Below are 14030 nucleotides of genomic sequence, written 5' to 3'. Positions count from 1 at the left end.
CAGACATCACACAGGCATCATAGTGTCCCTACCAGGGAGGAAATATAGCAGTTAGCAGATCTATTTGGCAAACTGGGAGGAGAGAGGCACAGAGAGGAAACAGGATAATCACGAAGGCTCCAGAAAACCCAAAGGCCAACTCTGGTGCTTGGCTCATTAGCTGACCTCCCCACCTCATTTATGAGGGAGCAGATGCTGATGGGGCTCCCCTCAATGAGATCCAAACAGGCCTGGTTGTCCTGGTAGTTGACAAATGACCACTCCAGGCCCTCAACTGCATATTCCTCCTAAAGAACAAGGTGGGATGGGGTGGGAGAAGGCAGCTGTGGTCTGATGTCCTGAGGAGCCACCCACGGCTGGCCTCGGTACCACAGCATATTCCAGAACAGCATCAAATAAACAAAAGTATATCAAAACATTACATTGTACTCCATATGTGCAATTATTATTAATCAGTTAAAAATAAAATAAGAAGGAACAAAAGGCTTCTAATCAGAACCTGGACTGGGGCTGGAAGGTCAGGAAGGGATTGAGGATCCAAAAGAAGGACCTGCCCCCTGCTCACCCCATCCCTCACCTGCTGGGCCCTTAGGTAGTGAGCCACAAAGTGCTGCTGCAGCTTCTCATTGGCGTAGTTGATGCACAACTGTTCCAGACTGTTGTCAGGAAATGACTCAAATCCATACACATCCAGCAGGCCTGGGAGGATGGCAGAGAACCCATGGGGCCACTGCAAGGAGCAGATGGTGGATAGGGGACCAAGGAACCCAGGGTGCCTGGGCCCCTGCCAATGCCTTATACTTGGCAGCCTGGGCATGAGGCTGAGTGAGCATGACATCCGTGGTGGGCAGAACATACCTTCCCCATGCTCTACCCAAGGTGGCTCCCATCTCCACCCCATTCCCCTGTAGAACTCAGAGCAGGCAGGAAACCCAAATGAAGTGTGAAGACAGCCCAGAGCATTGGGCCCATTTTTGAGTCTGAATTTTCTGGTTCTGATAGGCACCTCCTGTGAGGAAACCAGGTTCCAGGCAACATTTTGTGTTAAATCTAGTTTGGAGGGCATTGGTCTCACCAGCCAATTTGGTGCCTAGAATTCCACCATTCCATGAGCAAACTGCACTGGTACCTTTAAGCTTTATTTCGTCCTATAACTGACTGTCCCACCTAGAGTTATAACCGTGTTGACCTCCCTCAGTCATGTCCTCTAAGTCCCTTCTTTTTTTTTCCCCTGAGATAGGGTCTTGCTCTGTTGCCCAGGCTGGAGTGCAGTGGTGTCATCACAGCTCACAGAAGCCTTAAACTCTTAGGCTAAAGTGATCCTCCCACCTCGGTCTCCTGAGTAGCTGGGACTACAAGCATGTAGCACCATGCCTGGCTAATTCTTCTGAGATGGGGTCTTGCTATATTGCCCAGGCTGGTCTCCAACTTCTGGCCTCCAGTGATCCTCCTGCTTTGGCCTCCCAAAATGTTGGGATTACAGATGTGAGCCACTGTGCCAGCCTCCAAAGTCCCTCTAATTCAGCTCTTTCCTCCATCCCCCACTACTCTCCTGCAATTAGAGCTGGGTCTCTGGGGAGAAAAAGGGCTCTTTCAGATAAGGCACTGTTGAGCCTGTCTGGAGAGTTATGGACTGCTCAGATGCAGGTGCAGGAGAGCAGAGATCTTGCCCTATGCTGACAGGCAGATGCAAGAGGAGACACGGGTACAAAAAAGGGAAAGGAGCTGCCCAGAGTCACACAGTGGACCCAGCGCTCCTGCCTCTCCATCCAGAGCTTTATTGCTCTTTTTCTGGAGTGCTCCCAGCACAGTGAGCCCTTGCTACCTATGAAAGTGGTCCATGAGTCGGTGTCTGCACAGATGCTGCTGTTGATCACTGATACCAGCCAGTCAAACAGCCTGTTGGGGGAAGAGAGTGGACTCTGGTGAGAGAGGGTCTGGCTGAGTCAAGGGGTGGTAAAATTGCTCCCCCAGTCAGGGTGCTACAACCTGGAGGGCCCTTATATTCTGAGCCTGACAGGTCAGAGGCCAAATCTTCTCCTCTTGCTTCCAGCCCATCACGTCTTGACCTACTACAGATGAAGGCTATGGGCATGCATGTTCCCAGGTACACACAAACCTGGCATGTCCTTCTGGGAAGATTGAGCACAGGACAAGCTCAACTCCTAGGCTGGGCAGGGAATGGGTCTATATCAGTCACATGGTTCGAGACCCAGTTAGTGTCTTGGGAAGGGGCAGATGGGCCTGGGTGTGGTTTGTAAATAACTGAGTTCATTGAACACCCCTGCAAAACTCTACCTGTGGAGCCCAGAGCTCAAGGCCCCACCATAGCCCCCGATGCAGTTCCGCACAAGTGGGCCCCCAGTCCTGAGGTCAACAATGGCATCCTCCACTCTAGAACCGGCCCCAGCCCAGAGAAGATGAGGCTACCACACAAGATGCTGACACGTACAACACTATACAGGGGTTTCTTCCTCACAATTTTACTTAAAGTAATTGCTCTGCAACTTTTTTCACTTCAGTAAATAAACTGGCTCTTTTTGCAACAGGGGCTGTGCAAACGTCTTGTGGTCAGAAGCTCATTCTATCTGTGTTCATCACACTTTATCTGCTCATCTTGTAGTGACTTGTAGGCAAAGGCTTTAAAAGTCTTTGACCTCAAATTGTGACCTGAAATTAGCTTTGAGGCAGTGGTAACTAGTCTCTTGCTGAAATGGATTTAATCTGGCCCCAGGTGCCCTGGGCCATTTTCAACTCAGACGATCTTGTTCCCCCAGCAGAGCTTCTCAGGCTCTTGGCTCTTTGTGGCATTTATGAAAGCAGGGGACCCTCTCCTCAGAAAGGTGCCCAAGGTCTCATGTGCATATGCACACACATATACCCATTCTGGCTCATCTCAGAGGATTATAGGCCCCTGAAGCCCTTAGAAGGCCTGCTGAAGAATCTCAGAACTCAAAGTGAGAAATTATCCTTAACCACATGGCCAGAGGGTGGAGGTACCCATGTAACCTACCAGAAAAGGGCAGGACCCCACCTCCACCACTATGCTACAGGCTGTGGGATGAGCTTCTGGCTTTACCACAATCTATCAAACTCCTAGGTGATGTACAAGGGCACAGGGAGAGACAGAGAGGCCCATTCATCCAAGGATCTGAAGATGGAACTGCGAAAGTTCTAGATCACCTTTGGGGCCTGCTTTGCCAGCAGAGAGTTGAGGCTTTCTTCACCTTGCTGAGGCTAAAGCAGGCTCCTGAACTTTAATAATGAGCTGAATCCTGGTCAGGAATGTAGCAACTTTCCCACTCAGAAAGAGGCCACAGGCGCTGCTTGGGGAATACCTGGGAGCCGTGCCCTGCTGTGTCCAGGGGTTTGAGGAGCAGGGAGAGGAACCAGTCTGTCTTATCCCCCACCCTGGGCCTGTGTCTATTGCCTGATGTTGTCTGGCCCAACCCCCGGACAGGAAGAGCACCTGTTGGGAGGGCAGAGGCCAGAGTAACTGCTCACCGCGCGTAGATTAGTTTGGCCAGGCAGTCTCTGCGGGTGTCACACTCGGCTCGGGGGCAGGGCTTCCGGAACACCTGCTGCTGCCTTCCTGCCCTGATGGTTCTAATCTGCATCGTCTCCAGCAGCACGTCCTCCGGGAGCCCCAGCAGCAACGATGCCGTCCTGACAGAGCCTGGGAGGGGCGAATCCTCTTTAGGCAAATCACTCTCCATCCAGTCCTCTTCATGAGGCACTGTGAAGTCATCACAGCGGGACCATGACTTGCCCAGCTGGACAGAAGAAACCTAAGTTCTGATCAGTGAAGTGACTCACCAAAGGACTCCATAAGCGGCAGTCAGAACTCAAACCCAGCACTTCCATGTACCAGTCATGCTGCTGCGTACGGGACAAATCACTTTACAAACCTCTGACCCATTTCCTCATCTTTAAGATGGGGACAATACTGTCTGCTTCACCAGACAGGGTGAGGAGTAAATGATCCAGTGCCAGGCCCTACAGTGGGTGGCTTAAGCAAGGGCATCAGATTCCAATTTTCACCATCCGGCCTTGCACCCAACCCCAGCAATGCTGGCAACCTTCCAGAAAGGGCCTGCCCTATCCCACACCCTTGCCCCTCACACTTGGCATCATCCATTGGCTGGCAGGGCTGGGCTTCATCCTCGGAGGCAGCAAACTGGATATTGCCAAGGTGCAGCAGTCCAGCTAGGACCTGGGGGGAAGAAAAGGACGGTTGGGAGCAGGAGAGGGCGTGAGCTGGGCCTACTCTGGGAAGAGCCGTTCTGCTGAGTACAATCACAGCAGAAGGGCAGCTCCCGATCATGGCCCAAGTGTGCCCATCTCTGCCAGGCACAATTGTATACAAGTTACATGCATTGCCTCATTGCATCTTTTCAACAACCTGTAAGGTATGTGCTATGCCACTACCTGTGATAGAGATGAGACTGAGGACACATGCTTCCTGAGGGAAAAGGCGGGATGAGAATCCAGGCTGACTTCAGATGTCTCCTGGGGCAGCCCGTGGGCCCCCATGCCTGCCCACCCTCTACCTCTCTGACCCCTGCTCTCTAGGAATAGCCTGGTGGCTGGGGGCAGGGCTGCTTCTGTGTGCCTGCTGGAGGCTTGTTTCTGCTTCCTTGAGCCCTTTCCCACTGCTAGGCTTCTGAGAGCCGAGCCTGCTGGAATAACTGTGACCTTAGTCTGTGTGTGATGGGTGGCCCTTTGCCTTTGCACTCAGCGTTCCAGACAGACAAGCCCCCAGCGGCTATAGACAGAAGCTCCCCTCACGCTGCCAACGCCCAGCAACTTCAAAACCGTCAGACCCAGCTAGGCATAGTGGCTCATGCTTATAATCCCAGCACTTTCGGAGGCTGAAGCAGGTGGATCACTTGAAGTCAGAAGTTTAAGACCAGCCTGGGCCGGGCGCGGTGGCTCAAGCCTGTAATCCCAGCACTTTGGGAGGCCGAGACGGGCGGATCACGAGGTCAGGAGATCGAGACCATCCTGGCTAACACAGTGAAACCCCGTCTCTACTAAAAAATACAAAAATCTAGCTGGCTGAGGTGGCGGGCGCCTGTAGTCCCAGCTACACAGGAGGCTGAGGCAGGAGAATGGCCTGAACCTGGGAGGCGGAGCTTGCAGTGAGCTGAGATCCAGCCACTGCACTCCAGCCCGGTCGACAGAGTGAGACTCCGTCTCAAAAAAAAAAAAAAAAAAAAAGGCCAGCCTGGCCAATATGGTGAACCCCCATCTCTACTAAAAATACACACACACACACACACACACACACACACGATTAGCTGGGTGTGGTGGCACATGCCTGTAATCCCAGCTACTTGGGAGGCTGAGGTAGGAGAATCACTTGAACCTGGGAGGAGGAGGTTGCAGTGAGCTGAGATTGTGCCACTGCACTCCAGCCTGGGCAACAAGAGCGAAACTCCATTTCAAAACAACAACAACAACAACAACAAAAAACCAACCTCAGACCTGATACAGGGACCCTACCCACCATTCCTGTATGGTCCCAGGCAGGGCTCCTCCGTGTGCTACTGGTCTTCCGGCCACAACTTGCTCCAGAAGACTGCCATGTCCACCAGGCAGAAGGGCTGTAGCAGAGGGTCATGCCACCCCCAAAGCACTCCTGCTCTGACTCCCAGTGTTGTCCACTTATCCTGGGCTTGTCCCCAGGTGCTGTCCTTTTGTGAAGCTCTTACCTGGCAGTGTCTGAGCAGCTCCCATCTGCAGGTAAGGGTCACTTTCCACTGCATTGCCACCTCCCTGCAGTAGCATCCCTGTCTTGACTGCCAGCCCATCCTATCTATCCCCTCCTGCTGCTCTAGAGGGTGAGGAAGATCAGAGGAGGCAGTCAGCTCTGTCAGCAAAGACAGAAGGGAGGCCCGCTTAGTGTGGCTGAGAGGAGTCCAGCTCACTTGGGTCAGTCTCATGTACCAGAGGACGATGGGGCACAGGTAGGGGGAAGACAGAGAGAGTGGGAATTTGGAATTACTATGTCCGGTACTCTGTATCACCACTTAGTGGTATCTGACCTTGGGCACGTCACTTTACCTCTCTGGTTTTCTCAGGCATAAAGGGAAATAAACACACACAGAGGACTGTTGAAAAAACTAAGTGAGCAGGGAGGTGTGAACATGACTTGTAAGTTTTAATGTACTAGACAAGTGAGCGGTAGCACTAGTTCTCTCTTCTGATGATCCAGGACCTTGCTCTCTGCCCCCATGGATCACTTACTGCATTCTGTACTCTTAGCACTGTGTATGCATCACTGTTCCTTATTACCCGGCCACCCCACCACCTGGTCTCCAGCCTCAGCAGAACAGAGAGGTGGCTGATTCCTTGGAGGTAGCACAGAGGGGCCCAAAGTCCTAGATGCTCAGGGAAAGACCAACTCCAAGTCCAGGGAAGGGCTCTATGAAAGGGGCTGCCCATCATCTCTCCCAAACACAAATGGCGCGGCTTTTCTTCTGACCTTAAAGATGTTGTTCTGGGTAGGGGTGTCAATGCCCAAATGCAGCATGGCCTCTCTGGTCACCTCAAAACAATCCTCTGAAAAAGAATCCAAGTCACAGCCCACTGTCAGGGCCAGAGGTCAGCAGCAGCAGCAAGATGTGAGGGAGGCAGGCTCTGTACAGAGTGGGTGCGTGATGCTGGGCCAGCGCAAGGTGCTGGATGGGGCTCCCCTTACCTTCTAAGCTCCTCTCTGGGTTGGGCAGCCAGGAGAAGGCAACTCCCTCAGGGAGGTGCCACTGGAGCCTCTCGTCCTCACTGGCTCCTTTGCAAATCTGTGGAGAAGGGTAGGTGGGAGGCTGGGTAGAGGGTCTGAGAAAAGCCCAGACCTGCATAAGCATGGGATTGGGATAAGAGGAGTGAGAGATGGTAGCAACATCACAAGGCTCAGAGGTCCCTGCAGAGAGCCCAGGGCAGGTACAGGGGCAAAAGATGCCGTCAACATAGTCCTGGATGTCTCCAACCTGATGCAAAAGAACCCTGCTATGGGGAAACCTGCAGTCTGATGAAGAAAGGACACCTCCTGCCCAGGGAGCCCCTTGTCTTGACTCGGGAGGCATACTTATCACCTAAGCATGCTCCGATTCTGAGAGTAAGGGAGACATCTTATCCATGCCTTGCAGGACTCCCAGTCTGATGGAAAAGGCACAACTCTAGGGAAGCCCTTATTCTGTTAGAGACAGATGCCGTTATAGGAGAGCCCTTAGAATGATAAGGGTGACACAGCTTCCACCCTAGAGATACAGTCCCAGCCTCAAGGACCTTCTGGTCTGATGGAGAGGTAAAACATGCCCCCAGGCCACAACTGTGCTGGGAGTCAAGGCACAGTGTGAGGCAGAAGTGTTGCACATCAAGTCTGCAGAAGAAAGTGGTGGCTCCATCAAAAGCTAGGTGAAGGAGCTAGGCATGGAGCATTCTGGGGGCTGGGGGGTTGAAAGACACGGACCCATCCCTGCCCTGCATCTGGGGGGCTGTGGGCTCCACTTTGCACAAACCTGATAGAAGATGTGGAAGTTCCTCTCACTGGAAGCCTGGCAGGCCACTCGAGTTTTCTCTAGGAGGTAGGTCTGGACTGCGGCTCCAGTCATCTGCTGAGCCCTGGGGCACACACAGGCCAGAGCTCGTTAGTTGCCCATTTATTCCATAGCCATGTCTGGCAATTTGGGTGTGCCAGATTGCCTGCCACCTGGCAAATCCCCTCCAAGCTCTTCCACTTAGCCAATGGGTATTGAGGGGTGGGGACCACTCAGAATGTCCTTGGGTGTCCTGGAATATTCCCCTGCATCGAGCTCAGGTTGGCAGGGCCAAGGTCTCTGCACATCACTTTGCTCTACCCCAAGACAGGAGTCGAAGTCCCAGCTTCAAGCTCAGGGATATGGTCCAAAGAGGTGGCAATTTAGCTAGAAGTCTCTGAGCAAGAGTAGAAGCCAGGAGGGACCCAGGCCTGAATAAGCGCACTGCCCCAGGGTATCCCAGAGGGAAAGGAGCTATAGTTCTCCAGGTGCAAAGATCACCCTCAGAGCTCACACCTGAGGTAAAGGGCAATCACCTTGAGGAGCAGGGTTTTTGCCCATATGGGTGGCCCAGGCCAGATACCACCCCAGCCACTTTCAACCGCCTCAATCCCATCCTCCCACTAGCCAGGGCGACAGCAGCTATTACCTGTTCAGCTGGAGCTGGATGAACTTTCCAAAGCGACTGCTGTTGTTATTCCTCAGTGTACATGCATTCCCTACAGATCATACCAATGTTTATTTCACTCCCCTGGGTTTGCAGAGTCCTCATAAGCCAAAGTGGCTGCAGGTCTCTGGAGGTCATGTTCCTGTGCTCAAGTCACCTAAAGGCCCCTTTGTTGGTTTTCATGTCATAGGGGACAGCACTAGAAAATGGGCTCTCATGCTTTAGCAAGTGGGAGTCAGGGGAGTCAGAAGAACTTCCTGGCAAGAAATTGGAATGAGCACGCCTAGGCAGTCAGGGACTGTCTTCATCGAAGGGAAAGGTCAAAAACAAATCAGCTGTCACTATTGACTTTAGATAGGAAGGCAATCTGGGTTCCAGTGCCAACACAAACACTAATCGCCTTGTATCCCATGACAAGTGCCCTTCTTTGAACCATGAGGAAACTGGATAGAAAGATAGAATTTGGACGAGCTAAGCCACCAGGTCTTCTCCAGCACGACTGTTATGTGTGCCTAGGCTGGAGCGAGGAAGAGGACTGAATGACATCACCTCTGCTAGAATGATGCCGAGGAGTACCAGGGAGTAGGCTGGGGATCTGAGGCAGTGAAGGATACACTCATCCTCCAACCCCACCCAAGAGAGGATCTCAAAGCACTGCCCCTCTCCCTGGAAGGCGGAAAACCCCAGAGGAAATGGGACTGAGATACTGTGCAAAGGAGCCTGAGCTCACCAAAAGCCTCCATGACAGGGTTGGAGTTCAGGATCCTCTGTTCTATCCTCTCTGCAATCTTGTGGGTCTCCCAAGATGCGGGTGAGGCGGCCACCACAGCATAGAACTTCATTAGGCAGCGAGACGTCCATGTCTGTGGCAGAAACAGCCCTGTGGGACCTGTATCTATGTTCCTGCCCACTTCTGAGCCTGCCTGAAAACAGTGCCCACCAGAGCTTTTTTTTTTTTTTTTTGAGACGGAGTCTTGCTCTGTCGCCCAGGCTGGAGTGCAGTGACCGGATCTCAGTTCACTGCAAGCTCCGCCTCCCGGGTTCCCGCCATTCTCCTGCCTCAGCCTCCCAAATAGCTGGGACTACAGGCGCCACCACCACGCCCGGCTAGCTTTTTGTATTTTTAGTAGAGACAGGGTTTCACCGTGTTAGCCAGGATGGTCTCAATCTCCTGACCTCGTGATCCACCCGTCTCGGCCTCCCAAAGTGCTGGGATTACAGGCTTGAGCCACCGCGCCCGGCCACCAGGGCTTTCTTCTCCACCAGTGTGTTGCTGACAAAATGGGTGAAGGCAGAATTCAACCCTGGCCTCGGGCAAAGCACTTCCTCTACCTGTGTTTGTAAAATGGTGGTATACATCTGTTTCTCCCAGCTCTGTGACAGACACTGAGCTATCGAGGCTTTCTGTGTACGTTTTTTTGCAAACTCTGCAAAGGTGTGACTATACAATTGTTTATAAAATGATGAAACCAAAGCATAGAAATTTAAAAATTTATTAAAGATCATGCATCTACTCAATGACAGGGCTCCAATTTATAACCAAGCAGTCTAATTTTTTTTTTTTTTTTGAGACAGAGTCTTGGCCTGTCTCCCAGGCTGGAGTGCAATGGCACAATCTCAGCTTACTGTAACCTCTGCCTCCTGAGTTCAAGTGATTCTCCTGCCTCAGCCTCCTGAGCAGCTGGGATTACAGGTACGCGCCACCACACCTGGCTAATTTTTTGTATCTTTAGTAGAGACGGGGTTTCACCATGTTGGTCAGGCTGGTCTCGAGCTCCTGACCTCGTAATTCGCCCACCTCAGCCTCCCAAAGTGTTGGGATTACAGGCGTGAGCCACTGCACCTGGCTCCAAGTATTCTAATTTTAAAATTCATACTCTCGGCCGGGCACGGTGGCTCACGCCTGTAATCCCAGCACTTTGGGAGGCCGAGGCGGGTGGATCACGAGGTCAGGAGATCGAGACCATCTTGGTTAACATGGTGAAACCCCGTCTCTACTAAAAATACAAAAAAATTAGCCGGGCGTGGTGGCAGGCGCCTGTAGGCTGAGGCAGGAGAATGGCGTGAGCCCGGGAGGCGGAGCCTGCGGTGAGCGGAGATCACGCCAATGCACTCCAGCCTGGGCGACAGAGCGAGACTCCGTCTCAAAAAAAAAAAAAATTCATACTCTTTTGTTCTTAATCAGCTGAAGTGAGGTATACTTTCATTTTAACTTCTAATTGTTTGTGGCTAGAACATAGAAATACACTTAATCTTTACATATTGACCTTGTATCCTATCACCTCACTAAATGCTCTACAACTTTTAAGTTGTAGTAAGGTGGCAACTTACTTTGCAGATTCTTTAGATTTTTCTTTGGGATCAGAGATGTTTCTATCTTCTGAAAGAATTTATGTAGAACTGGTAACATTTCTTCCTTAAATGTTTGGTAGAATTCACAAGTGAAGCCACCAGGGCCAAGAGTTTTCTCTGTGGGAAGGCTTTTAACTATGACTTCAATTTCTTTCAGAAATAGGGGCTATTCAGGTTCTTTTTCTTCTTGTGTGATCTTCAGCATTTTCTGTTTTTCAAACTATTTCTCCATTTCATCTAAATCGTGTAATTTATTGACATAAAGTTATTCAAAATATTACTGTAAGATCTGTAGTGATGTCTACTCTTTCATTCCTGATATAGCTGATTTACATCTTTTTTCTCATAATTTTTATAAGTCTGACTGGAGAGTTACCATTTTTTTTTTTTCTTTTTGAGACAAAGTCTTGCTCTGTTGCCCAGGCTGGAGTGCAGTGGCATGATCTCAGCTCACTGCAACCTCTCCCTCCTGGGTTCAAGTGATCCTCCTGCCTCAGCCTCCTGAGGAGCTGGGATTACAGGCGCTCATGACCACACCCAGCTAATTTTTGTATTTTTAGTAGAGACAGGCTTTCACCATGTTGGTCAGGCTGGTCTCTAACTTCTGACTTCAGGTGATCCACCCACCTTGGCCTCCCAAAGTTGGGATTACAGGTGTGAGCCACTGCACCCAGGGAGAGTTATCATTTTATTCATCTTTTCAGAGAAAAGTCTTTTATTTCATTAAATTTTTTTCTATTTCATTCATCTTCACTTTTTCCCTTCTTCTGCATACTTTGAGTTTATTTTGTTCTCCTCTAGCTTGTTAAGGTGTGCCACAGACTGAACTGTGTTCCCCTCAAATTCATATTTTGAAGCCCTCACTCCCAATGTGACTGCATTTGGAGATGGGGTCTTTGGGAGGTAATTAAGGTTAAATAAGATAATGAGGCCAGGTGCAATGGCTCACGCCTGTAATCCCAGCACTTTGGGAGGCTGAGGTCAGGAGTTCAAAACCAGCTTTGACAAACATGGTGAAACCCTGTCTCTACTAATAATACAAAAATTAGCTGGGTGTCATGGTATCACCTGTAATTCCAGCTACTAGGGAGACTGACGCAGGAGAATTGCTTGAACCTGGGAGACGGAGGTTGCAGTAAGCTGAGCTCGCGCCATTGCACTCCAGCCTAGGCAACAATAGTGAAACTGTGTCAAAAAAAAAAAAAAAAAGGTAATGAAGATGTTGTGCTTTATTAGTTCAAAATATTTTCTAATATCGACTTGGTAATGAAATTACAGAAAAGGCTGGATGCAGTAGCTCACGCCTGCAATTCCAGCAATTTGGGAGGCCGAGGCGGCAGATCACTTGAGGCCAGGAGTTTGAGACCAGCCTGGCCACCACAATGAAACTATAACGTCTCTACTAAAAATACAGTCTTTCTACTAAAAATACAAAAATTAGCTAGGTGTGGTGGCAGGCACCTGTAATCCCAGATACTCGGAAGACTGAGGCAGGAGAATCACTTGAACCCAGGAGGCAGAGGTTGCAGTGAGCTGAGATCACACCACCGCACTCTAGCCTGGGCCAGAGTGAAATTCCATCTCAGGAAAAAAAAAAAAAAAAATATATATATATATATATCTGTCTCTGTCTCTTTAGAAGATAATCACTGTAAGGCAAAAATGGTAACAATGTTTATATGATGGCATGGCATCATTAAAATGCTGAATTTAATCAAAGGCAATAAATAAAAAGGAACTAAGATCACATGGAACAATTTAAAAAATAACAAGATGGGCCGGGCGCGTGGCTCACGCCTGTAATCCCAGCACTTTGGGAGACCGAGGCAGGCGGATCACGACGTCAGGAGATAGAGACCATCCTGGCTAACACGATGAAACCCCGTCTCTACTAAAAATACAAAAATCAGCCAGGCGTGGTGGCAGGCTAGCAGTCCCAGCTAGTCGGGAGGCTGAGGCAGGAGAACGGCATGAACCTGGGAGGTGGAGCTTGCGGTCAGCCGAGATCACGCCACTGCACTCCGGCCTGGGGGACAGAGCGAGACTCTTGTCTCAAAAAAATAAAAAATTAAAAAAATTAAAAAATTAAAAATAAAAAATAACAAGATGGTAAACCCAGGCATAGTGAGACATATATATAGATATATATATAGATATATATACACACACACACACTTTTTTTTTTCTTTATAGTATCATTGTGATTTTATCTTTGACCCATAGGATATTTAGAAGTGTGTTGTTTAATTTCCCAATGTTTTAGGACTTTCTAGGTGTCTTTGTTATTTATTTCTAGTTCAATTCTATTCAGGTCAAGGAACATAGCTTATGTCGTTTTAATCTTTTTTTTTTTTTTTTTTTGACGGAGTCTCTCTTGCCCTGTGTGAGTAAACTGGGACTATAGGCACAAGCCACCATGCTTGGCTAATTTTTGTATTTTTTTGTAGAGATGGGTTTTCCCCACATTTACCAGGCTGGTCTAAAACTTAAGCAAACCATCAGCCTTGGCCTCCCAAAGTGCTGGGATTACAGGCGTGAACCATTGTGCCTGGCCTCAAAATGTAGTTTTGATTTTACGTATTTTTCCTTTCAATGATAGCAGATTTTACTTCATGTATTTTCAAACTGTAATTAGGTACACACCTGTTTAGAACTGTTTTCTTGATGAATTTATCATTATGAAATGTCTCATCTTATCCTTAGTAATATTGCTTGTTCTAAAATCTTTGTTCCATATTAATGTAACCACTTCAGCTTTCCTTTATGTGTGTTAGGATGTTGTATTTCTTTCCATCCATTTAGTTTGAACTTATCCACAAGTAGACCACTTATATTTATCATAATTGTCACTATGCCTGGGTTTATTTTTTATTTATTTATTTTTGAGACGGAGTCTCGCTCTGTCCCCCTGGCTGGAGGGCAGTGGCGTGATCTCGGCTCACTGCAAGCTCCGCCTGCCGGGTTCCTGCCATTCTCCTGCCTCAGCCTCCCAAGTAGCTGGGACTACAGGCGCCCGCCACTGAGCCCGGCTAATTTTTTGTATTTTTAGTAGAGACGGGGTTTCACCGTGGTCTCGATCTCCTGACCTTGTGATCCGCCCACCTCGGCCTCCCAAAGTGCTGGGATTACAGGCGTGAGCCACCGCGCCCGGCCTATGCCTGGGTTTCAATCTACCATCTTGTTCTTTAAATTGTTCCATGTGATCTTAGTTCCCTTTTTTCTTTTATTGCCTCCGATTAAATTCAGCATTTTAATGATTCCATTTTATCATATAAGCATTGTTACCATTTTTGCCTTAGAGTGATTATCTTCTAAAAAGACAAAAAAATAAAAGATTTTACATCTGTGATGCTAAAACGTACCCCTTTGTGTAGATGCAAATATTTATCTGGTTTTCATATTATTTTGGACTAAAGAATTTCCTTTATCATTTCTTGCAGTGCAGGTCTGCACACAATGAATTCCTTCAACTT

General features: G+C 49.2%; 1 protein-coding gene across 1 annotated transcript in view; it reads right to left on the bottom strand.

Annotated features, from left to right (window-relative positions):
• Positions 1–14030, bottom strand: part of MYO19 (myosin XIX) — a 42783-nt gene that overhangs the window by 12596 nt on the left and 16157 nt on the right. Inside the window, 10 exon segments of the mRNA XM_031657484.1 lie at positions 174–287; positions 578–699; positions 1826–1899; positions 3505–3676; positions 4123–4213; positions 6488–6564; positions 6704–6800; positions 7521–7623; positions 8188–8257; positions 8936–9068. Of these exon segments, the coding sequence (XP_031513344.1) occupies positions 174–287; positions 578–699; positions 1826–1899; positions 3505–3676; positions 4123–4213; positions 6488–6564; positions 6704–6800; positions 7521–7623; positions 8188–8257; positions 8936–9068 (1053 nt within the window).

Source organism: Papio anubis, chromosome 17, assembly GCF_008728515.1.
Source record: "Papio anubis isolate 15944 chromosome 17, Panubis1.0, whole genome shotgun sequence".
NCBI lineage: Eukaryota > Metazoa > Chordata > Mammalia > Primates > Cercopithecidae > Papio > Papio anubis.
The sequence above is the reverse complement of the archived record's forward strand: the minus strand, read 5'-3'. Positions and strand labels throughout refer to the sequence as shown.